Source organism: Ranitomeya variabilis, chromosome 5 (genome assembly GCF_051348905.1).
Source record: "Ranitomeya variabilis isolate aRanVar5 chromosome 5, aRanVar5.hap1, whole genome shotgun sequence".
Lineage (NCBI taxonomy): Eukaryota > Metazoa > Chordata > Amphibia > Anura > Dendrobatidae > Ranitomeya > Ranitomeya variabilis.
The window spans coordinates 591,037,856-591,064,200 of record NC_135236.1 but is presented as its reverse complement, the minus strand read 5'-3'; the positions used below and the strand labels follow the sequence as shown (position 1 = coordinate 591,064,200).

Here is a 26,345-nt window from a genome sequence, read left to right as displayed (position 1 = left end):
GGCATTTTGCATATAGAAAAAGGACATCATTCAGATAAAACAGGTTCTGTTTGTTCAGAGAATGCATCTTTGCTACTGAGCGTCAGTCAAGTGCTGCACCTGATAAAACATCTGGTCCATCGCATCATGTTATCTCTGCTGCTTTGACTAGTTATTGTAAAATTAGCATAGGCAGAGAAGCAGTGAAGGTTGTCTGATATCTGTTTAAAATATATAAACGGGTGCACACTGGTGATTTACTAAATAAAAAAGAGGGGGGATTGGAGAAAATATACAAGGGAGGGGGGGCTGGGAAATTAAAATGGAGACTCAGCTGCTGGTGAGATGGCAGGATCTGTGTAACACCATGTCTGTAAAGTGTAAATAGTGTGAATATATGATTATCACCTGCGCTGAGAATTATTACTCCTACAAAGGAGTGTATGGATGAATACAAAATTGACACCTGCACTGGAGTGGGGAGAGAAAATTCCATTCAGAGGATTAAGTACAATATACTGACACTTACTCAAAGGCCGTACTAGTGTATTTAGTGCTGATGGCTGGGTTCATTTAACAGGGCTATATCCTCTAGTGCAGAAACAGTGTTGTATATGCAATCGTGCACTTACTAGTAATAAAGACGATTGTTACGCCTTCCCATACTTACCGTTCCGGCCGGCGCGCTCCCGACGCTCCTCCTCGCTCCTCTGTCCCTGCTTTCCTGGGTGCTCGTCCCTTTGCCGGTCCGCGCATGCGCAGACGGGCTTCTCTCACCGCACGGGCTTCTGGGAGTTCGTGACCCGATGGCTCCGCCCCCAATATGGCGGCGCCCATCGGGTATTTCACTCCTGCATTTGCCCAGGTTAGACGCCTTTGCGTCTATCGTGTTCGTCGGTTCCTTGCCGACAACCCCTTGGTCCCTTAGGCTCCACCAGCGTTTACCTTGTGCCCTACTCTGTCTCATTGTCTCCAGCCTCCGTGTTATTCCTGTGTTCCAGCCTCCGTGTTATCCCCGTGTTCCAGTCTCCGTACCAGTCCTGTCTTCCAGCCTCCGTACCAGTCCTGTGTTCCAGCCTCCGTACCAGTCCTGTGTTCCAGCCTCCGTACCAGTCCTGTGTTCCAGCCTCCGTACCAGTCCTGTCCTCCAGCCCCCGTACCAGTCCTGTGTTCCAGCCTCCGTACCAGTCCTGTGTTCCAGCCTCCGTACCAGTCCTGTGTTCCAGCCTCCGTACCAGTCCTGTCCTCCAGCCCCCGTACCAGTCCTGTGTTCCAGCCTCCGTACCAGTCCTGTGTTCCAGCCTCCGTACCAGTCCTGTGTTCCAGCCTCCGTACCAGTCCTGTGTTCCAGCCTCCGTACCAGTCCTGTGTTCCAGCCTCCGTACCTGTCCTGTGTTCCAGCCTCCGTACCAGTCCTGAGTTCCAGTCTCCGTGTCAGTCCTGTGTTTCCATCGCTCCCTATCTACCGTGAATCTCCTTCACACCGGTTAGTACCTAACATTCTAGGCTAGGCTCTATCTGTGCGCCTCGGGGACACCACCTCTCTTGTATTCTCAGTCCCACCTCTGGCTCCCGTACTAGTCGTCCCTTTGGTTCCGGCTGTCGCGGCCTCACCCCCCTTGGGCCTGTCCCAAACACTCCCTGTATAGGGGGTGGTCCCATCTGGTCCGCTCGCCCTCGGGGGCTCTGAAGCCGTGACCCAGAGGGTCCACTTCTCGAGCCGTGATAACGATGATACCCTGGTGTGGCTGGGGGTTAGTACAGGAACATCTTACCCTCAGAAGGCCCTCCTTGCTGGTCGTCGGGAGCTGGAAGGAACCGCCAGCTTCTAGCGTGCCCCGGCTGGAAGCGATGCTGAAGCGGTGGCGCCACGCCCCTTTTACACTTTGTCACTGCTTCGGCGTTCCCATACTACCCCCCAGCCACACGATCCTGTGACACGGAGCCTACTACACCTGACTATCTGAAGAGAACTGACACATCCTATCATTCCAGGGTATCTTTGTCTTTATAGCTAGTAAGTGCACGATTGCCTATACAAAACTGTTTTTGCACTACTGTAGAGGATATAGCCCTGTTAAATGAACCCGGCCATGAGCACTAAATACACTAGTACGGCCTTTGAGTTAAGTGTCAGTATATTGTACTTAATCCTGTGAACGGAATTTTCTCTCCCCAGTGCAGGTGTCAATTTTGTATTCATCCATACACTCCTTTGTAGGAGTAACAATTCTCAGCGCAGGTGATAATCATATATTCACACTATTGTCTGATATCTGTTTGGCAAATATTTTCTGAGCAGAGAACTCAACGTATCCTAGTAATAGGAGAAAACAGAAGGGGAGAACCCCATTGCATAACCTTCACTAACAAGCCATAAAACGTAACTTTAAGGCTAAGTTCACACGTTGCAGAATTGCCGCGGAAATTTCCGCGGCAATTCTGCGCCTCCTGCCGCGGGTATATCGCATGCAGAATTAGCATGCATATACCCGCAGAAAACTAGCGTTTTGCAAGCATAATTAGCTTGCAGAATGCTAGAGTTTTCCAAGCGATCTGTAGCATCGCTTGGAAAACTGATTGACAGGTTGGTCACACTTGTCAAACATAGTGTTTGACAAGTGTGACCAACTTTTTACTATAGATGCAGCCTATGCCGCATCTATAGTAAAAGATCGAATGTTTAAAAATAATAAAAAAAATAAAAAACATGGTTATACTCACCTGCAGACCTCAGCGGCGTCTGTTCCTATAGCTGTTGTGCGGTGAAGGGCCTGTGATGACGTCACGGTTTGTGATTGGTCACGTGACTGGTCACATGCGGTCTCGCGACCAATCACAAGACCGTGACGTCATCGCAGGTCCTTCACCGCCCAGCACCTATAGGAACCGAAGCGGCAGCGTGCAGCGGAGAGGCCGGAAGACTGCGAGGGACATCGAAGGTGAGTATATCGCTATTTTTTATTTTAATTCTTTTATTTTTTACCAATTATATGGTGCCCAGTGCGTGGAGGAGAGTCTCCTCTCCTCCACCATGGGTACCAACCGCACATGATCTGCTTACTTCCCGCATGGTGTGCACAGCCCCGTGCGGGAAGTATGCAGATCAATGCACTCCTATGGGTGCAGAATCGCCGCGATTCCGCAATTTTAATGAACATGCTGCGTTTTTTTCTGGAATGCGATTCCGCTCAGGAAAAAAATGCAGCATGTGTCAAAAAATGCGGAATGCATTCTGTTACATAGGATGCTTAATGGTAGCGTTTTTTTCGTGGTTTTATAACGTTTTTATAGCGAAAAACCGCGAAAAATATGCTACGTGTGCACACAGCCTTAATTAGAATTCGAGATAAGTGAATATTTAAATGTTCTGTTCGGATTACGATCTCCAAATATTCGCTGATTTAATTCGTAGAATATTCTCCAAACATCACCGAATGCCATTTAGCTCCATGAGAGGCAAAAAAAACCGCATTCACAACACCTTATAATGGCCCCAAAATGCTGCCAAAACACATCAAATGAGGGGCAGACATCAGGAAAGTGGCCTCAATTCACCCACAGTGCTAATTGTAGCATGGTGCTGCAGCAATCAGCCAGGTATGAGGTATCGGGGTCTGGGACAGAACTTACAGCTTTCAATTGAACATCACAGTAAGACGAGGTAGGTGAGGGATCAGTGTAGGACCCCTTTGCTGGGAGCCCTGATGCCATAGGCAACACCTCTACCTGTTTCATGATGAGCCACACTCCGGTGGCACAAATATCAGTTTCATAGACTACCATTGTTAGAAAAATTTAAGGTCAGTAACACTGGTAGTTGAGGCCAAGGAACTGGAGGCCTGCCGGTGTTGGGGGGCCTACTGCTACAGGCAACATGCATTGTGGAGACCCACTCAGGAGTGTTCACATTTCCAAAAATTATTGGCAGACATCACCAAAGTGTCATCAATGCATCACGCTGAAAAATATAATTTCACCTAGTCTGTACAGTCTGCTCTCTTAATGCTGTGTAAAAGCGTGTTTCGATACTCCAGCATTCGTGGGTCCTTTTTCTAGGGCGGGAATCATCTGGCAAAATTTGGTTTTATAATGTGGATCTAACAGAGTGGCAACCCAATAGTCAGCATTATTCATAATCCTGACTATATGGGGATCATGCTGCAGATAGTTGGCAAGAAGACACTCATAAGTCGGGCTCTACCATGAGGTCCAAGCCCATGCTGTGTTGGTGGCTGGGTAACAATGAGGCTAATTTACTCCATCCCCTCCTGCCAACCATGAACAACAGAGAGGGGAGGATTATCCTCTTCATTATTCTGTGTTCACTCTGTAAAAGTGATATGCACCACATCCGTACTGCGTTATCCCAGGCTATAAGACATGACATACTGCTTCTGTGTTCACTCTGTAAAAGTGATATGCACCACATCCGTACTGCGTTATCCCAGGCTATAAGACATGACATACTGCGCCAGGGCTCATTGCTGCTGCCACTGTAGCTGCAACATGTGCAGACTGGAATTCCACTGTTGGCACATCACATATCAACCTGTTAACTGGCATGGACTGCGACCTCTGTATCTAGGAAGTTGATGCCCAGAGGGGGTCCGAATGGTGGAAATGAGCACACAGTTTGCGTGTTTTCTGGTGCAGCTCACCCAGGCAAGAACAGTGGTAGAGAAAACGCTGTACCACCAGGTTGAGGATGTGTGCCATGCAAGGCACATGTGTGAGCTTGCCTCACCATAGAGCTGCCACCAGGTTTGCACCGTTATCGGACATGGCCTTCCCTGGAGTGCTCTCCACAACTCTTCAGCTGTATGACTGTGAACTCCAAGGCATATCAATTTTAATACTGCCTTATTGTGTGAGCCCTGGCTGCGCAGTACGGAGGTGGTGGGGAGTCGCTCTGCACTGTTGCAATGCATGTCTCATTAAGGCAGGTGGAGGCCCTAGAGGAGGCAGAAGCAGTGGAGGAGGTTTTAAATGTAGAATTTTGTCCTGCAAGCATTGGGAATTACTTGTGGAGCAACACCTGTCCCCATAGCCAACAGTCACCCAGTGCCCAGTCAGCAAGATGTAACACCCTTGGCCATGCTTACTCGTCCAAATGTCTGTGGTAAAATGCACCCTGACAGACACAGATTTTGTCAAGGAACGGGTGATGTCTGCAACATTCTGCTGTAGCACAGGCACAGCTTTCTTAGAAAAGTAATGGCAACTGGGTAATTAGTACTGGGGGACTGCGATGGCCACCAACTTTCGGAAATCATCTGTATCTACAAGGAGGAAAGCAGCATTTCCATGGCAGATTAGAGATGATGGAGTTAAACCTCTTAGCTTTGTCATGCATAGGAGGAAATAATCTTTCACTTGACCACAACTGCGGAACCGTGGGCCAGCTGCAGGGCTGAGAGAGGGCAGAGTTTGGTGAACCAGACAAACTGCTGGACAGTGAGAGAGGTGCAGGCAGAGATGTTACAGTGAATCGAGATGGCGATGGCCACCAGCTTTCGGAAATCATCTGTATCTACCAGGAGGAAAGCAGCATTTCCATGGCAGATTAGAGATGATGGAGTTAAACCTCTTAGCTTTGTCATGCATAGGAGGAAATAATCTTTCACTTGACCACAACTGCGGAACCGTGGGCCCGCTGCAGGGCTGAGAGAGGGCAGAGTTTGGTGAACCAGACAAACTGCTGGACAGTGAGAGAGGTGCAGGCAGAGATGTTACAGTGAATCGAGATGGCGATGGCCACCAGCTTTCGGAAATCATCTGTATCTACCAGGAGGAAAGCAGCATTTCCATGGCAGATTAGAGATGATGGAGTTAAACCTCTTATCTTTGTCATGCATAGGAGGAAATAATCTTTCACTTGACCACAACTGCGGAACCGTAGGCCAGCTGCAGGGCTGAGAGAGGGCAGAGTTTGGTGAACCGGACAAACTGCTGGACAGTGAGAGAGGTGCAGGCGGAGATGTTACAGTGAATTGAGAAACTTGTGGTGTGCTCGTTCTCTGAGATCGGTCAAAAACAGGAGGTATGTCTGTTCGAGGGTCAGGATGCTGTTCGGACCATACTTTGTCCTGCCCCGGATCCAAGCTAAAAAAAATGGGCATCAGTGCAGATTTCCTCCTCTTGACTCTGCAAAGCTTTTGAGTACTCTTCTGATGAACATGGCATAGAATGTGTGAACAGCTCTTCAGACTCACCCATCTGTGGTTCCATACAGCCAGTTGAACGGTTGGATAGTTAGGATGTGGGGGGAAGCAATGGGAATATGGGTGCCACTTCTGTGGACTGTTTTGGGTGTGATGTTGAGGAGGAAGAAGAGGAGGAGAGGACACCTGAAGCCATGCACTCGAGTACATGCTCTTTCTGGGCATCATCGACAAGGTGCACCACTGTGCATCTGAGTCACCCACCAGGGCAATGGGGTACTGGGTCCATTCTCTCATAAAGGGGATGTCACGGAAGCTGCAACACGGTCTTTGGCCCTGGGACTCAATTAAAGGGGAATGGTCTTTCAAGGGGTATTGTGAAAGTTTATTTTTGTGATGCCACCTGTGGTTCTCGGTCAGTAGGGATCGACGCTGCTTAAATGGGTCCTGTGGGGCAATGGTATGGCAGCTGGATGGTGACGCTTCCCACAAGTGAAGCAGGGTCCCCAGGGCTCCCAAGGTATATGGCAGGAATGATGTGTTGCTGGTAAATAATAGAGGACTCAGGGTTGCATTCTTTACCTGGTATACTGTTTGGTAGCAGGCCATAATCCAGGGCACCGGCAACAGGTACAGAAGGAGTCCAGGCAGCCCGGAAACAAGAAGCCCCCCTTGGCAGGTCAGGTTGGGAGCCTACCACTTTGCGCTCACTATTAGTCCCTTGGTGCCTGAAGTATCCTAACAAGGTCCTCGTTCTTTCCTGTCCTGGGACAGTACCTGTATGGTAGGCAGCTTGAGCCATTCCTTCTGGGGTCTCTGCACGGTGACTCCAGGCTCCAGAATGCTGCTGTACCACAGGCTTAATACAGGCAATTTATGTATAGCCCTATGCCCTCCGGTTCTGTCGTGCGACTTGGTCTCCCACAACCTCGGCTTACGGTGCCCGGGCTCTGCATTCTGGCTCTTAAAGGCCTAATCGCCGCCTCCTTGTGCCCTCAATATCTCCTCTGCTCCATTCCTGTCTGCTCCAGACTGAACTGAACTGACTCATCCTCCAGACCAGGATCTTTATTCAGAGAAGCTGCTCCCCATCTTGGTCTGGATTCAGACGGTGTGTGTTTGTGTGTGTTTGTGTGTGATAACCTGCCAAAAAGATCTCTCTTCTCTCCAGGCATAGCACTACCCTCCCCGAGAGGAAGGCAGCACTACTGTGGTACCCGAACTCTAGGGGTGCCACACATCTGCCAAAGAAAGCTAGTGGTGTAACCTGTCCACTAATATAAGTTTTCAGTTGTCTTTCCATAGGACGGGACAATGTTTCACTAATGCTTTCACAAACATTACCACCTACCCCAGGCATACCTTAAACACCAAGCCTAACTCAACTTCCATCACAGCCTCGCTTTTTCTCAGTCATGTTTCTCAGAGTGGTAGGAGCACTGTATTAGCAACAGCAAAAAAAATAGATTTTAACCCTTTCACCCCCGAATCTTTTTTGGCTTTGCATTTTTGTTTTTTGCTTCCCTCCTTCCCAGAGCCATAACTTTTTCATTTTTCCATAAATATGGCCAAGTGAGGGCTTATTTTTTGCAGGATGAGTTGTACTTTTGAACAACATCATTGATTTTACCATGTTATGTACTATTAAATGGAAAAAAAAATTCCAAGTGTGGTGAAATTGCAAAAAAGTACAATCCCAAACTTGTTTTTTGCTTGGCTTTTTTGCTAGGTTCACTAAATGATGAAACTAACCTGACATGATTCTACAGGTCATTACAAGTTTATGGACACCAAACGTGTCTAGGTTCTTATTTGTCTAAGTGATGAAAAAAAAGTTCCAAACTTTGCTAAAAAAAAAAATTGGGCAATTTCCCGATACCCGTAGAGTCCCCATTTTTCGTGATCTCGGGTTCGGTGAGGGCTTATGTTTTGCATGCTGAGCTGATGTTTTTAATGATACTATATTGGTGCAGATACGTTCTTTTGATCTCCCGTTATTGCATTTTAATGCAATGTCGCGGCGACCAAAAAATGTACTTCTGGCATTTTTTTTATTTTATAATCACTACGCCATTTAGTGATCAGGTTAATCCTTTATATTTTTTTTTATTGATTGGGCAATTCTGAATGCGGTGATACCAAATATGTGTATGCTTAATTTTTTTGTTTTTGTTTTATTTTGAATGGTGCAAAAGTGGGGTGATTTGAACTCCTTTTTTAAAAAAAAAAAATTTAATATTTTTAAAAACTTTTTTTTTTTTGCCATGCTTCAATAGTCTCCATATGAGACTAGAAACTGGCACAACTCGATCGTCTCAGCTACATAGAGGCAATGATCAGCTCGCCTAAATGTAGCTGAATTGCTGACTTGCTATGAGCGCCGACCACTGAGTGGCGCTCATAGCAATCTGGCACTTGGAACCATCGAGATCTAAAGGAGACCTCTGGTTGTCATACCGATGAACCGATGACCCCTAATCACGTGATGGGATTTGATGGTCCGCGTATTTCCAGCCTGATGGCCGGAAGCACAATTTAAATGCCGCTATCAGAGGTTTGAGAGTGGCATTTAACTAGTTAATAGCTGCGGGTGGATCGAGAATCCACCCTCGGCTACTGTGGGCACATGTTAGCTGTTCAAAACAGCTGACATTCTGGAAAATAAGTGGGCCCACCCCCGGAGCCCACATCAAAGCTGGGGATACTGACATTGGTGTACTATTACACCCGATGTCGGTAAGGGGTTAAACTCTGCACCCCCTCTGCAAACAGCTGAATTTCAGTGACAATAAATTCCAAGTAGAAATATGGCTTGCTGTATTGTGTTACCCACAGTCAAACAATTCTTTTTTCTGTGAATGAGGCCTGTATGACAGAAAAGTTATGCTACAAACAATTTGTAAGTCATGTGAGTCGCTTGCCAGGGCCGTGGGGTACTCTGTACCAGGTCCGGTGTTCACAGGGGGATGTCACGGTGGCGACCTGGTCCATAGCCCTGGGCACCCATGTAAAAGGGGAAAGTCTTTAAAGGGATTTAATGAATAAAGTTTGTTCATGACGCCACCTGTGGTATTCGGTCAGTGGGGACCAATGCTGTTTTAAGGGGTCCTCTGGGGTGATGTCATGGCAGCTAGATGGTATAACTTCCCACATGTGAAGTATATCCCCAGGGCTCCCGGTGTGTAGATGGAAGATAATGATGAATGGTGCAGTAAAGAACGCGGACACAGATTTGCAGTCTCTTTACCTGGCTTACTGAAGACTTCAGGCAGCCACAGTCCAGGGTACCAGATCACAGGGCAGGCAGAGTCCGGCCAGTTTGGAAGCAAATCCAGAGTCCCCTTTACCAGGTGGGAGTTAAAAGCCTTCCTCAAAGTGGTGGTGTTGTAGTCCTTTACTGCCTATGGCTTCACATAAGGTCCTCACAATTGTTCTCTCTGTCCCCCACATAGGATAGGACATAACCCGTATGACTTGTGACTTGAGCCTTTTTGCAGGGACTCTAGCATGCCTCGGGCTTTATAGGTGTCCCCGTGTCTCCTGAGTATTAAGGCGGACATGTAACTTGCAGTTCAGCTGTCCTGCCGGTTTCTGATGCAAGTCGTAGACTCCTTACAACCTCAGTGGTCCGGCTACCGGTTCAGTACCTCAAAGGGAGACAGCCTTCTCTTAGCTGGTCTCCCCTGATATCACTCTTTTGCTTCGCTCTCCTTTACGATAACTGAACAATGTTCAGCTTTCCTTATATGTCTCTTTCCTGGAGCTGTGGCACTTCAGACCACATGGCCCCTTCAGACCTTCTGACCCTCTAGGTCAGTCTGCTCTCTTCTCTGATTCTCATAGTCTGTCTCCTCTTTCCCTCCAAATATATATATATATATATATATATATATATATATATATATATATATATACACTCACCGGCCACTTTATTAGGTACACCATGCTAGTAACGGGTTGGACCCCCTTTTGCCTTCAGAACTGCCTCAATTCTTCGTGGCATAGATTCAACAAGGTGCTGGAAGCATTCCTCAGAGATTTTGGTCCATATTGACATGATGGCATCACACAGTTGCCGCAGATTTGTCGGCTGCACATCCCAAAGATGCTCCATACAAGGCAGGATGGATCCATGCTTTCATGTTGTTTACGCCAAATTCTGACCCTACCATCCGAATGTCGCAGCAGAAATCGAGACTCATCAGACCAAGCAACATTTTTCCAATCTCCTACTGTCCAATTTCGATGAGCTTGTACAAATTGTAGCCTCAGTTTCCTGTTCTTAGCTGAAAGGAGTGGTACCCGGTGTGGTCTTCTGCTGCTGTAGCCCATCTGCCTCAAAGTTCGACGCACTGTGCATTCAGAGATGCTCTTAGGCCTACCTTGGTTGTAACGGGTGGCGATTTGAGTCACTGTTGCCTTTCTATCAGCTCGAACCAGTCTGCCCATTCTCCTCTGACCTCTGGCATCAACAAGGCATTTCCGCCCACAGAACTGCCGCTCACTGGATTTTTTTTCTTTTTCGGACCATTCTCTGTAAACCCTAGAGATGGTTGTGCGTGAAAATCCCAGTAGATCAGCAGTTTCTGAAATACTCAGACCAGCCCTTCTGGCACCAACAACCATGCCACGTTCAAAGGCACTCAAATCACCTTTCTTCCCCATACTGATGCTCGGTTTGAACTGCAGGAGATTGTCTTGACCATGTCTACATGCCTAAATGCACTGAGTTGCCGCCATGTGATTGGCTGATTAGAAATTAAGTGGTAACAAGAAGTTGGACAGGTGTACCTAATAAAGTGGCCGGTGAGTGTATATATATATATATATATATATATATATATATATATATATATATTATATCTCCCTCAACTAGTAAATAGGAACAAAAGCTCCCCCTTGTGGCCTGGAGTGTGAACATGTGTGTATGGTGGTTACCTGATAAGTTATCCTTCATCGCTTCCAAAAATATCATCACTCTCCCCGTGAGGAAAGCAATGCTACTGTGATGACTAGGACCCTGGGGGGTCACACGTCCCTTACTGTATGGCATTAAAAACAGGAGAATTTTTTGTGGCCTCTGGATCAGGCTTCTATAACACACTAGATGCTACAAACTATGTGAAAGTTAGGTCCCTTACTGTATGACACTAGTTACAGAAGATTTTTTTGGTTGCCTCTGGATCAGGCCTTTACAGCTTAATTTCAACCCAACCAAATTAGAAAGTGTGGACTAACTTTTTGCAACTGAAAAATTATAATTTTTTTTAATGTGCCTTAGATCTGCAGACAGGTTCATATCACCGCCACAAAATGACAATGTGGGATACAGCTGGCTGTTTCACATTTGGCAACAGAATTTTAATTTTCTTTTAATGTTCCTTAGGTCTACAGATAGTTTTATATCACCACAGCACTATATGACAAGGTGGGATGCAGCAGGCATTTCCTGGTGCTGACAACAGGTGGTAGCTGGGCAGTATCGCTGCCAAAACTGGGTTTTGGGGATTAATCGAATTAACCTGGGTAGTGCATTCCAAAAAATTGGTGCAGCATGTGAATAATGTTGGAGATGGGAGTGGGAGGTTCTAATTATTGAGAATGTTAACCACAGGTCATTAGCAGAATGGAGGGCATGGGTAGGGTGGTAGACTGAGACGATGGAGGAGATGTAGGGTGGTGCCGAGCCATAGCGTGCTAAGTGGGTGAGGGAAATAGTTTGTACTGGATTCTGGAGTGGATGGGTAACTAGTGTAATGACTGGCACAAGGTAGAGGCATCGGTGTAACGATTGGTGAGGAATATGATCCTGACTGCAGGATTCAAGACAGATTGGAGAGGGGAGAGTTTGATTAGAGTGAGGCCGATTAGTAGAGAGTTATAATATTCCAGACGAGACTGAAAAAGAGAAACAGTAAGGCTGCCGTCACACTAGCAGTATTTGGGCAGTATTTTACATCAGTATTTGTAAGCCAAAACCAGGAGTGGAGGAAAAGTATAATAGAAACATATGCACCACTTGTGCATTTATCACCCACTCCTGATTTTGGCCTGCAAATATTGATGTAAAATACTGACCAAATACTGCTAGTGTAACGGCAGCCTAAGAGTTTTTTCAGTCGAAAGTAAGAAAGGGTCGAATTCTAGAAATGTTTTCCAGGTGCTGATAACAAGAGCGATCCAGTAATCGGATGTGGGGGGGTTACTGAAAGATCTGAAACGAGTATGACCCCAAGACAGCGGGCATGTTGCTAGGAAGCAATGGTAGAACAACACACGGAAATGGCAATGTTGGGCATAAATAGATTAGTAAAAGGAGGAAACTCAAGGCGTTCAGTTTTACAACAGATTCAGTTTCAGATAGATGGAGGACATGATGTGTTTTGTTTTGCCTCCCATTGAATTCAATGGGATTCAGGTATGTTCAGCGAAAGGTTCGCTTATCTCTAATAATGAACACTGATCCCATTAGCTTCTGGGTTAGCAGCTTGGATTTGTTAGTAGAACTGGCACAGTTTGCTATGGGTGAACTATCATGTACAGCCTCAGTACAATGCCAGGTACAATATACAGCACATCCAAGTGGCTCAAGGTTTTTTAATTTTCCAAACTTGTTTTTGACAAATGTAAGGCTTTTTCAATCAGGCATACATCTGTTGACTTTCACTCATTTGTGGCTGATGCCAATGATTAAATTTGCCACACCACCTGCCTACTGTCTGTCTTTTACATCATTCTGCTGCCATCAGTGGTGATGGCCCACACACAGGAATCTGCTCCTTTTACATCAGGTCATCAATACTGCAGTACTGCTACTGCTAAATCTTCTGTTGCAGGCCCTACATTGCCACACATCTCCTTGCTGCCCACTGTTATCTAGTGTGCTGCAGCGGAAGTTGCTGACTATACATTACCACACATTATTATTATTTATTATTTATTGTTATTATTTATATAGCACCATTGATTCCATGGTGCTGTACATGAGAAGGGGATACATACAGATTACAGATATCACTTAGAGTAAGGAATTTAACAATGACAGACTGATAGAGGGGAGGGAACCCTGCCCTTGCGGGCTTACATTCTACAGGATGATGGGGAAGGAGACAGTAGTTTGGGGGGTTGCAGCAGATCCAGTGTTAGTGGGGCAGTGGCTCCAGTAGTGGTGAGGAGGCAGCGGGGTCATTGCAGGATGAAAGCTTTTTTGAAGAGGTGGGTTTTCAGGTTCTGTCTGAATGATCCGAATTTGGTTGATAGTGGGACGTGTTGGGGAACAGAATTCCAGAGGATGGGGGATATTCGGGAGAAGTCTTGGAGGTGATTAGGTGAGAAGTAAATAAGTGTGGAGGAGAGAAGGAGGTCTTAGGAGGACCAGAGATTATGTGAGGGAAGATATCGGGAGATTAGGTCAGAGATACATGGAGGAGACAGGTTATGGATGGTTTTGTAGGTCAGTATTAGTAATTTGAACTGGATATGCTGACAGAATGGGAGCCAGTGAAGAGATTTGCAGATGGGAGAAGCGGAGGAGTAGCAAGGAGATAGAATAATTAGTTGGACAGCAGAATTGAGGATGGACTGGAGAGGTGCGAGAGTGTTAGCAGGGAGGCCACTGAAAAGGATGTTGCAGTAGTCGAGTCAGGAGATAATCAGGGCATGCACAAGCATTTTGTTAGATTGAGGGTTGGGGAAAGGATGGATTTTGGAGTTATTTTTGAGCTGGAGGCGACATCTTCTTGTCTGTGCAGTCATACTTTATCACCATATGGTTTCTGTTGCTGAAAATCCATAGCCAAGCAAGCCAAACATCTCTTGTCTGCAAATAGTGCATTTATAGAGCTAGACTGCATCTATGCTGGCCAAATTGCTTTCTTGAGGGTGCACAAACCTTAATCCCTTTGTGACATGTGCTGTACTAGTACAGCACATGTCGCATCTCCCCCTTTGAGGTGGGCTCTGGCGGTGAGCCCACCTCAAAGCTGGGACATGTCAGCTGTTTTAAACAGCTGACATGTGCCCGCAATAGGTGCAAGCGGAATCGCCATCAGCCCATGCTTGTTAACTAGTTAAACCCCGTAGTTTGACAGTTGGATTTAAATGGCGCTTCTGGTTGCCTAACCGTGAATACGTACACCACTGACCCCCGTCACGTGATCAGGGGTCATCAGGGTATTGCCATGACAACCAGAAATCTCTTCAAGACCTTTATGGTTGTTGGTGACAGGTGGCTATGAGCGCCACTCTGTGGTAAGATCATATCTACGTAGCCGAGCCAATCAAGTAGTGGCAGTTTCTAGCTTCCCATGGAGGCTATTGGAGCATGCCAAAGGTTAAAAAAAAAAAAAAAAAAAAAAAAAGTTTTTAAAACTTAAAAAAAATATAAAAGTTGTTAACCCCCCTTTTGCGCCATTCAAAATAAAACAATTAAAAAAAATCAAACATAGACATTTTGGTATAACCACGTTCAGAATCACCTGATCTATCAATAGAAAAAGGTTTAACCCAATCGCTAAATGGCGTAGCGACATAAAACATCTAAATGCCAGAATTACGTGTTTTTGGTCACCACGACATTGCATTAAATGCAATAATGGGAGATTAAAAGAACGGATTTCCACAAAATGGGTATCATTAAAAATGTTAGCTCATCATTCAAAATATAAGCTCTCATCTAACCAGAGATTACTAAAAATGGAGACTCTACGTGTCTTGGAAAATGGCGCAATTTTTTTTTTTTTTTTTTAGCAAACTTTGGCATTTTTTTTTCCACTGAGATAAAAAAAAATCCTAGACATGTTTGGTGTCTATGAACTTGTAATCACCTGGAGAATCATAGTAGCAGGTCAGTTTTAGCATTTAGTGAACCTAACAAAAAAGCCAAACAAAAAACAAGTGTGGGATTGCACTTTTTTTGCATTTTCACCGCACTTGAATTTTTTTTACCCGTTTTCTAGTACATGGTAAAACCAATGGTGCTGTTGAAAGTACAACTCGTCCCACAAAAAACAAGCCCTCACATGGCCATATTGACAGAAAACTAAAAAAGTTAAAGCTCTGGAAAGAAGGGGAGCGAAAGGGGTTAAAAAGCTCTTAAAATAGGTCAAATTTTTGAAACGCTATTTGACAAACTTTGCTTCTTTATTTTGAAAAAATATAACATGTTCCTGTTTCCTAAAAAAGTGGATAATTTGAGTAAGGCTAGATAAAAAGTCTTTGTAATTGCTTAGTCAATTTAAAAATAGCAAACTTTTTGTAGATATTGTGGATCACGGAAAAACTTTTTTCCCTCCATGTTGAGAATCCATTACTACTAATTCAAATAGTGATAATTTTTGAATAACTTGTGAAAGTTTTTTCTTAATTTGGCAAAGAAAAAAACTTTTAATACTCCCCAGGCATGATTTTTGCACCACCACTTGTGAAAAATTACAGCGTCTTTCTTGTTAAAAATATGTATAATCACCAGCAAGGTAGACCTCTGCTCAAGAAGATACTGTACATATTTTTGGACTGCTTTTGCAGCATAAAGGTCTGCTATTGCAGTGTGTTGTTAAATAGGCTGTTGGTTACTATTGGTTACCATTCGTTTGAACCTAGGGAGATAGGTATAGGTTACATGGACATAATTAAGACTGGATTTGCATAAAAAGGGTTAAAAAGGATTCAGTGCAGTCTTATGAGACTTCAGAGTTTTATGCACGTATTTTCTGGTAATTGGTGGCTTTGTAGTATTGAGATTTATGGCAAATTTATTCGCTGCTACTCAGATTTTTAGGGAAAATTTAGCAAAGCTCGCAAATTTGAATTTCAAAAGATTTGTTCATCTTTAATTAACATGTCTATTGATCCTGTGATATGCATCATTCCATGAATTCTCGGGGCTGCGTTTCAATGCTGACAAGTGCACATGAATTTATGGTATTTAAAGTTTAAGAGTGAATAATATTTTTTTCCACTTTTAGTTATGTTTTATTTACACTGCATTTTAACAACATGTTTAACAGTCAAAAATATTATTACGTTAAGTTTTGACCTTGGAATGTATCCTTTCACCAGTAATGGATATCACTGATGTGATGAAAGGAAAAGCTGAAAGTGATGAAGAAAAGCAGCATTTTATACCCTTCCAACCGTAAGTTTTAAATGTATATGATTTGCTTTTTAAAAATGTATATATTTTTAAGAATTAGCAATTTGTTAATAAAAATAAACCACAAGAGAAGAAAGTCACAACACATGTACGGTGATGAAAGAGGTATTCAACTCGCCTTTGATAGTTGTGCATATCAGGCACCACACTGATGCTAAGTGGTTAATGACGCCGGTCCTGAAGTGCTGCAGCATTTTTCACCTGTTCATGCCCTCCTGCTTAGGAGCAGTTACTGTTATGGTTTCCAATGGCAAGGAAACATCAGAAGCATAAAATAAACGGACAAGCTCTCAGGTGATGGAAACTAGAGCTGACCGCGATGCTAAACCTACACACCACACTAGAAGTAGCCAGGGGGCATTCCTGCGTTGTCTCTAGATGCCGCGCACCAGCCGGAGAACTAACTACCCCTGGTAGAAGAAAACACAGTCCTGGCTTGCCTCCAGAGAATGTCCCCACAGGAGATAGCAGCCCCCCACATATAATAACGGTGAGAGCAGATGAAAAGACACACGTAGTATGAAAGCAGATTTAGCACAGAGAGGCCCGCTAACTAAATAGCAGAAAGATACAACAGAGGACTTCGCGGTCAGCTGCAAAACCCTTCAAAACACCATCCTGAAATTACCTTAACTCATGTGACAACTCATGCCACTGGAGTGGTAATTTCAGCCCAACAAGAGCTTCCAGCTGCAGAGATTCACATAAGTGCAAACTGGACAAAACATACAAAAATAAGCTTAAGGACTAAAGTGTCCAACTTAGCTGAGCAGAAAACTGGGAGCAGGAACATGCAACAGAATCACTCTGGATACATTGATGGCCAGCATTAGAATGACTGAGGAGCAAGGTTAAATAGGATACTCCCACATCCTGATAGGAACAGGTGAACTGAGAAGGCAAAGCTTGCAGGACACCAGTACCACAAGAGACCACCGGGGGAGCCCACGAACCGAATCACAACAGTACCCCCCCCCTTAAGGAGGGGGCACCGAACCCTCACAAGAACCACCAGGGCGATCTGGATGAGCCCTATGAAAGGCACGGACCAAATCAGAAGCATGAACATCAGAAGCTGTAACCCAAGAATTATCCTCTTGACCGTAGCCCTTCCATTTCACCAGATATTAAAGTCTCCGTCTGGAAACACGGGAGTCCAAGATTTTCTCCACCACATACTCCAATTCACCCTCAACCAGCACAGGAGCAGGAGGCTCAACAGAAGGCACAAGTGGTACCTCATACCTCCGCAATAATGACCGATGGAAGACATTATGGATAGCAAAGGATGCTGGGAGGTCCAAACGAAAAGACACAGGGTTAAGAATTTCCAAAATCTTATAAGGACCGATGAACCGAGGCTTAAACTTAGGAGAAGAGACCCTCATAGGGACAAAATGGGAGGACAACCACACCAAGTCCCCAACACGAAGACGAGGACCAACACGACGATGGCGATTAGCAAAACGTTGAGTCCTCTCCTGGGACAACTCCAAATTGTCCACCACCTGCCCCCAAATACGTTGCAACCTATCCACCATGGTATCCACTCCAGGACAATCCGAAGACTCCACCTGACCAGATGAAAAACGAGGATGGAACCCTGAATTGCAAAAGAAAGGGGAGACCAAAGTGGCAGAACTGGCCCGATTATTAAGGGCAAACTCAGCCAACGGCAAAAAGGAGACCCAGTCATCCTGATCAGCAGACACGAAACACCTCAAATAAGTCTCCAAGGTCTGATTAGTACGTTCCGTCTGGCCATTTGTCTGGGGATGAAATGCAGACGAAAAAGACAAATCAATGCCCATCCTGGCACAAAACGCCCGCCAAAATCTGGACACAAACTGGGATCCCCTGTCGGAAACGATATTCTCCGGAATACCATGCAGCCGAACCACATTCTGAAAAAACAGGGGCACCAACTCAGATGAGGAAGGCAGCTTGGGCAAGGGCACCAAATGAACCATCTTAGAAAAGCGGTCACACACCACCCAAATGATGGACATCTTCTGAGAAACAGGGAGATCAGAAATAAAATCCATAGAGATGTGTGTCCAAGGCCTCTTAGGGACAGGCAAGGGCAACAACAACCCACTAGCCCGAGAACAACAAGGCTTGGCCCGAGCACAAACATCGCAAGACTGCACAAAAGTACGCACGTCCCGAGACAGGGAAGGCCACCAGAAGGACCTAGCCACCAAATCTCTGGTACCAAAAATTCCCGGATGACCTGCCAAAGCAGAAGAATGAACCTCCGAGATGACTCTATTGGTCCACTCATCCGGCACAAACAATCTACCAGGCGGACAACGATCAGGCCGATCCGCCTGAAACTCTTGTAAAGCACGTCGCAGGTCTGGGAAGACAGCAGACAATATCACCCCATCCTTAAGTATACCCGTAGGTTTAGAATCACCAGGGGAATCAGGTTCAAAACTCCTAGAAAGGGCATCCGCCTTCACATTCTTAGTACCCGGCAGATACGAAACCACAAAATTAAACCGGGAGAAAAACAACGACCAGCGCGCCTGTCTAGGATTCAGACGTCTGGCCGACTCAAGATAAATCAAATTTTTGTGATCAGTCAAGACCACCACCTGATGTTTAGCACCCTCAAGCCAATGACGCCACTCCTCGAATGCCCACTTCATCGCCAAAAGCTCCCGATTACCGACGTCATAATTTCGCTCGGCGGGCGAAAATTTTCGAGAAAAGAACGCACAAGGTCTCATCACTGAACAATCTGAACTTTTCTGCGACAAAACCGCCCCCGCTCCGATCTCGGAAGCATCAACTTCCACCTGAAAAGGAAGAGAAACATCAGGCTGGCACAACACCGGAGCAGAAGAAAAACGGCGCTTAAGCTCCCGAAAGGCCTCCACAGCAGCAGGAGACCAATCTGCAACATCAGCACCCTTTTTAGTCAAATCAGTCAAAGGCCTGACAACGCTAGAAAAACCAGTTATGAATCGACGATAAAAGTTAGCAAAGCCCAAAAATTTCTGAAGGCCCTTAAGAGAAGTCGGTTGCGTCCAGTCACAAATAGCCCGAACCTTCACAGGATCCATCTCAATAGAAGAGGGGGAAAAAATGTACCCCAAAAAAGAAATCTTCTGAACCCCAAAAACACACTTTGAACCTTTAACAAACAAAGAATTGGTCCGCAAAACCTGAAAAACCCTCCTAACTTGTTGAACATGAGATTCCCAGTCATCCGAAAAAATCAAGATATCGTCCAAATACACAATCATAAATTTATCCAGATATTCACGGAAAATATTGTGCATAAAAGACTGAAAGACCGAAGGGGCATTTGACAGACCAAAAGGCATCACCAAATACTCAAAATGGCCCTCGGGCGTATTAAATGCGGTTTTCCACTCATCCCCCTGCTTAATTCGCACCAAATTATACGCACCGCGAAGATCAATCTTAGAGAACCACTTCGCCCCCTCAATGCGAGCAAATAAATCTGTCAGCAATGGCAAAGGATACTGATACTTGACTGTGATCTTATTCAAGAGTCTATAATCAATACAAGGTCTCAAAGAACCATCGCTTTTAGCTACGAAAAAGAACCCCGCTCCAAGAGGAGACGAAGAAGGACGAATATGTCCCTTTTCCAAGGACTCCCTAATATACTCTCGCATGGCAGCATGTTCAGGTACAGACAGATTGAATAGACGACCCTTAGGAAATTTACTGCCAGGGATCAAATCTATGGCACAATCGCAATCTCTGTGAGGAGGAAGAGAATTAAGAGTAGATTCCTCAAAAACCTCACGATAATCAGACAAAAACTCAGGAATTTCAGAGGGAATAGATGAAGCAATGGAGACCAAAGATGTGTCCCCATGATTTCCCTGACATCCCCAGCTTAGTACAGACATTGTTTTCCAGTCAAGGACTGGGTTATGAGTTTGCAACCATGGCAATCCCAGCACCAACACATCATGTAGATTATACAGTACAAGGAAGCGAATCACCTCTTGATGGTCTGGAGTCATACGCATAGTCACTTGTGTCCAGTATTGTGGTTTATTACTAGCCAATGGTGTAGAATCAATACCCTTTAAAGGTATAGGAACTTCCAGAGGCTCTAGATCAAACCCACAGCGCCTGGCAAAGGACCAATCCATAAGACTCAAAGCGGCGCCAGAATCCACATACGCATCCGCAACAATAGAAGATAACGAACAAATTAGAGTTACAGACAAAATAAACTTGGACTGCAAAGTGCCAATAGCAGAGGATTTATCAACTTTCTTTGTTCGTTTAGAGCATGCTGATATAACATGAGTAGAATTTCCACAATAGAAGCACAAATGATTTTTGCGCCTATAAATCTGTCGTTCGCTTCTGGACAGAAAGCTATCACATTGCATACTCTGTGGTGCCTCTTCAGAAGACACCGCCAACTGGTGCACAGGTTTGCGTTCCCGTAAACGCCGATCAATCTGAATTGCCATTGTCATGGACTCATTCAGACCAGTAGGCGCAGGAAACCCCACCATGACGTCTTTTACAGCATCAGAGAGACCTTCTCTGAAAATTGCCGCCAGAGCGCACTCATTCCACTGAGTAAGCACAGACCATTTTCGAAATTTTTGGCAATATATTTCGGCTTCATCTTGCCCCTGAGAGAGGGCTATTAGGGCTTTCTCAGCCTGAATCTCCAAATTTGGTTCCTCATAAAGCAACCCCAAAGCCAGAAAAAACGCATCCACATTGAGCAACGCAGGATCCCCTGGTGCCAATGAAAATGCCCAATTTTGGGGGTCACCCCGCAGTAAAGAAATAACAATTTTTACTTGCTGGGCAGGATCTCCAGCAGAATGAGATCTCAGCGAAAGAAACAATTTACAATTGTATTTAAAATTTAGAAAACAAGATCGATCTCCAGAAAAAAACTCCGGTATAGGAATTTTAGGTTCAGACCGAGGAGCATGTAACAAAAAATCTTGTATATTCTGAACTTTAGAGGCAAGATTATACAAATTGGTAGCCAGACTCTGGGGATCCATATTTCAACAGATAAAGTCTGAGCCATTCAGGGGTTAAGAGGAGAGGAAAACAGGAGACTGCAATTAGAGCTGGAGTGCAACTTCAGAGGAAAAAAAAAAAGTTTCACACAGTTCCTTTTCTCTCCTGCTTCAGCCTATAGATTAAACTTTTGGGCTGGCCATACTGTTATGGTTTCCAATGGCAAGGAAACATCAGAAGCATAAAATAAACGGACAAGCTCTCGGGTGATGGAAACTAGAGCTGACCGCGATGCTAAACCTACACACCACACTAGAAGTAGCCAGGGGGCATTCCTGCGTTGTCTCTAGATGCCGCGCACCAGCCGGAGAACTAACTACCCCTGGTAGAAGAAAACACAGTCCTGGCTTGCCTCCAGAGAATGTCCCCACAGGAGATAGCAGCCCCCCACATATAATAACGGTGAGAGCAGATGAAAAGACACACGTAGTATGAAAGCAGATTTAGCACAGAGAGGCCCGCTAACTAAATAGCAGAAAGATGCAACAGAGGACTTCGCGGTCAGCTGCAAAACCCTTCAAAACACCATCCTGAAATTACCTTAACTCATGTGACAACTCATGCCACTGGAGTGGTAATTTCAGCCCAACAAGAGCTTCCAGCTGCAGAGATTCACATAAGTGTAAACTGGACAAAACATACAAAAATAGGCTTAAGGACTAAAGTGTCCAACTTAGCTGAGCAGAAAACTGGGAGCAGGAACATGCAACAGAATCACTCTGGATACATTGATGGCCAGCATTAGAATGACTGAGGAGCAAGGTTAAATAGGATACTCCCACATCCTGATAGGAACAGGTGAACTGAGAAGGCAAAGCTTGCAGGACACCAGTACCACAAGAGACCACCGGGGGAGCCCACGAACCGAATCACAACAAGTTACACAGTAAAAAAAATGATAAAAGGTTGGCAGTGTAAATCAAGAGGGAGCCACGCTCTAAGTCAGGAACCACCCAAGTCAGATAAGAAAAGTCGATTTATTCAACGCACAACCCTTTTCAAGGATGATCTGTGCACTTCATCAGGTGTTACAAAATGTATAACATGCTCAGAGCTTAAATAGACAGGCACTGAGGTAATTGGTTGATAAATAATTGCATACAGGCTTTACAAATCTTGAATATACATAAAATGTGCATGCTTACAAATCATATAAGACAAACCATATTAAAAATCAATAATACACAAAACATTATTTTTTAGACAGAGGAGAAAAAATAATAAGTAGGTACAATTCAAATACTTGTAAGATCAAATCCCCCTGGGTGGCTCCAATACCTCTGCATCAAAAATTGTTTGACATGAATTGTTTGTATTTATAGACAGAACCCTTAAATTTAATACAGTTATTAATCAGAACCCTAATTAGCTAAGTTATATGATGTTCAATTATTGGGTGTTGCTCAATACTAATGTTCACACCCTCTGAATGCAAAGTAGCCAGCTTATATATCTAGAAAGATTCTCTGTTATTCAGTCTCTGTATCCAATCCAGACTGGTCTCGGGTATTCAATGGGTATGGAAAGTATTCAGACCCCTTTAAATTTTTAACTTTGTTTCCTTGCAGCCATTTTGGTAAATTAAAAAAAATTCTCTTTTCACATTAATGTACACTCAGCACCCCATCTTGACTGGAAAAAAACTAAAATGTAGACATTTATCCAAATTTTAATAAAAAATAAAAACTGAAATATCATATGGTCATAAATATTCAGACCCTTTGCTCAGACACTCATATTTAAGTCACATGCTGTCCATTTCCTTGTGATCCTCCTTGTTATCGTTCTACTCCTTCATTGGACTCCAGCTGTGTTTAATTAGGCCGGCATCACACTAATGAGTTTTACAGACGTATGAGCGCATAAACTACGTCCGTAAAATACGCATTGCACACGGCCCAATGAATCTCTATGGCCCAGCTCCTATCTGCCGTATATTACGTATCCGTAATATACGGTCTTGTACGGCCGTAGAAAATCGCAGCATGCTGCGTTTCTCACCGTATAGCGCAAAAAAATCGCCAATGAAAGTCTATGGGGGCGAGAAAAATACGGATTACACACGGACCATGCGTGTGACTTGCGAGAAAAGCCGGTAATTCAATTGCCGGCTTTTCATTTCTCCTTCCCAAACCCGACAGGATATGAGACATGGTTTACATACAGTAAACCATCTGATATCCCTTTTTTTTGCATATTCCACACTACTAATGTTAGTAGTGTGTATGTGCAAAATTTGGGCGCTGTAGCTGGTAAAATAAAGAGTTAAATGGCGGAAAAAATTGGCGTGGGCTCCCGCACAATTTTCTCCGCCAGAGTGGTAAAGCCAGTGACTGAGGGCAGATATTAATAGCCAGGAGAGGGTCCATGGCTATTGGCCCCCCCTGGCTACAAACATCTGCCCCCAGCCACCCCAGAAATGGCACATTTGGAAGATGCGCCTATTCTGGCACTTGGCCACTCTCTTCCCACTCCCGTGTTGTGGTGGGATATGGGGTAATGAAGGGTTAATGTCACCTTGCTATTGCAAGGTGACATTAAGCCAGATTTTTAACGGAAAGGCGTCAATTATGACACCTATCCATTACACTGGTCAACAGCATTTTTGGTGCCAAAGATATTTCATCGAATTTAGGGTATTTTTGGGGTGCTGATTCTGAATATGTCATCAGTTTTGCCAGATTGGCTCAAGTTTTTGAGATTTTTGGTATCTTATTTATAGCACTTGTTGGTAAATGCGACGCATCATCTCATTAATTTCTTTGGATTAGTACTTGAACTGAGCAGTTCTCAATATAGTTTTGTGTTAATTAGTGTTCTAAAAGTTTGTTCATAGCTTGATTTTTGCACTAACTTTATGTTGTTGTCTGTTTTCCAGTGAAAAGCATGAACTCATCAAGAACAAGTTGTCTTAACGATCCAGACTCATTCTGTTACATTTGTGGTGAATACACACTGCCAAAACATAGAAGAAACATAGCAGACTTCGTAAAAAAAGTGTATTTTGCCTATTTTGGGGTTATGCTTGGGGACCAAGACAAGTTTTGGGCACCACACATAGTGTGCAAAGCATGTATCGAATTATTACGAAAATGGAGCAAAGGACAAAGAAAAAGCTTCAAATTTGGTGTTCCAATGGTGTGGAGAGAGCCAAAAAATCATCATGATGACTGTTATTTATGGTAAACACAGGTACAGGCACATCTTCACAATGAGGGACAGGCCTTCTTGCAGATTCCATGTTACTCCCATTTTCGTTTCTTATGCTTATTGAATCCTTGCACTTGCACTGCACAGAAATAACAGTCATCATGATGATTTTTTGGCTCTCTCCACACCATTGGAACACCAAATTTGAAGCTTTTTCTTTGTCCTTTGCTCCATTTTCGTAATAATTCGATACATGCTTTGCACACTATGTGTGGTGCCCAAAACTTGTCTTGGTCCCCAAGCATAACCCCAAAATAGGCAAAATACACTTTTTTTACGAAGTCTGTTATGTTTCTTCTATGTTTTGGCAGTGTGTATTCACCACAAATGTAACAGAATGAGTCTGGATCGTTAAGACAACTTCTTCTTGATGAGTTCATGCTTTTCACTGGAAAACAGACAACAACATAAAGTTAGTGCAAAAATCAAGCTATGAACAAACTTTTAGAACACTATTTAACACAAAACTATATTGAGAACTGCTCAGTTCAAGTACTAATCCAAAGAAATTAATGAGATGATGCGTCGCATTTACCAACAAGTGCTATAAATAAGATACCAAAAATGTCAAAAACTTGAGCCAATCTGGCAAAACTGATAGCATATTCAGAATCAGCACCCCAAAAATACCCCAAATTCATTAAAATATTTTGGACACCAGAAAAAAATTTTTTTTTTGTTGACCTGTGTTATTAATCCAATAGTACAAAATGGTTAATAAAACACACACATTATTTAAAAGTATTTTAATGAAATAAAGACACAGGTTGTTGTAATATTTTATTGTACTGGTAATCCACCTGAAGACCCTCATTTTGTAACAACGGAAAAATAAAAAAAACAACAATATCCCATACCTTCCGTCGCTCAGGTCAAGTCCCACGAAGTAAATCCATCTGAAGGGGTTAAATCATTTTACAGCCAGGAGCTCTGCTAAAGCAGTGCTTGTGCCAGTAAAAACCCCGGGGAATGAAAGGAAAGCAGGGTGACCTGTAGTTACCTTGAGTTGCGGTGAGGCGCCCTCTGCTGGATGTCCTCATATGAACTCGAGCGTGGGAACTTTTCCCAGGCTTCAGTTCATGAGGACATCCAGCCTATTGCATCTCTACATGGGGTGTTCACATAGCAACCATTGTTAGATAAGTTCAGTTATAAATAGACATGTTGAAGATTGCCTTAATGCAAATCTTGCTTTTTCTGTCCTATGCATTTTAAATCTGAGGTTGTGATAATTCTGTTTACAATATGTTCATGTTTTGAGTATAATATACATGAGGATATGGTTGCACAATGCACTTTAGTTTGTGTATCTAGTGCACTTAATGGTAATATACCAAATTGATTAGCCATGTACTAATACTTTTTTTTATCTGGAACCATGGGATAGGATTACCTGGCCTTTACCTAGAACAAGTTGGGTGTTTGTGTACATATAGTCATCTTCTGAGCTTTTTAAATGTTCTTACATATTCTTTGTGGCTTGTTCTTGTTTCGTATTGATAAATAACAAAAAATTGTCTGAGGTGATTACATTGGTCTACATATATCCTTTTTTCTGATACTTGAATTTTATATGTAGCAGTTGATCCCTTTTTAATTCACCAGGTGGAGCCCTCCTAAATACTATATATAGAATTCTATGATACATACTAAATGATGTCACAAAGCTGTGTCTAAATATACTGTCTCCAGTTTAGTGCAAATGTTTTACATTTTTAATAGTTGCTCAAGATAAGTAGAGGTGGTTGAACTCGAACAGTAAAGTTTGGCGTCTGTAACGAACACCTACTGTT

At 44.0% G+C, this 26,345-nt stretch overlaps 1 protein-coding gene across 1 annotated transcript in view; it reads left to right on the top strand.

The window, feature by feature from the left end:
* DOCK2 (dedicator of cytokinesis 2) overlaps positions 1–26,345 on the top strand; it is a 1,347,187-nt gene that overhangs the window by 264,226 nt on the left and 1,056,616 nt on the right. Inside the window, exon 11 of the mRNA XM_077266018.1 lies at positions 16,203–16,278. Coding sequence (XP_077122133.1) covers positions 16,203–16,278 — 76 coding nt within the window. The remainder of the gene's footprint in view (positions 1–16,202; positions 16,279–26,345) is intronic.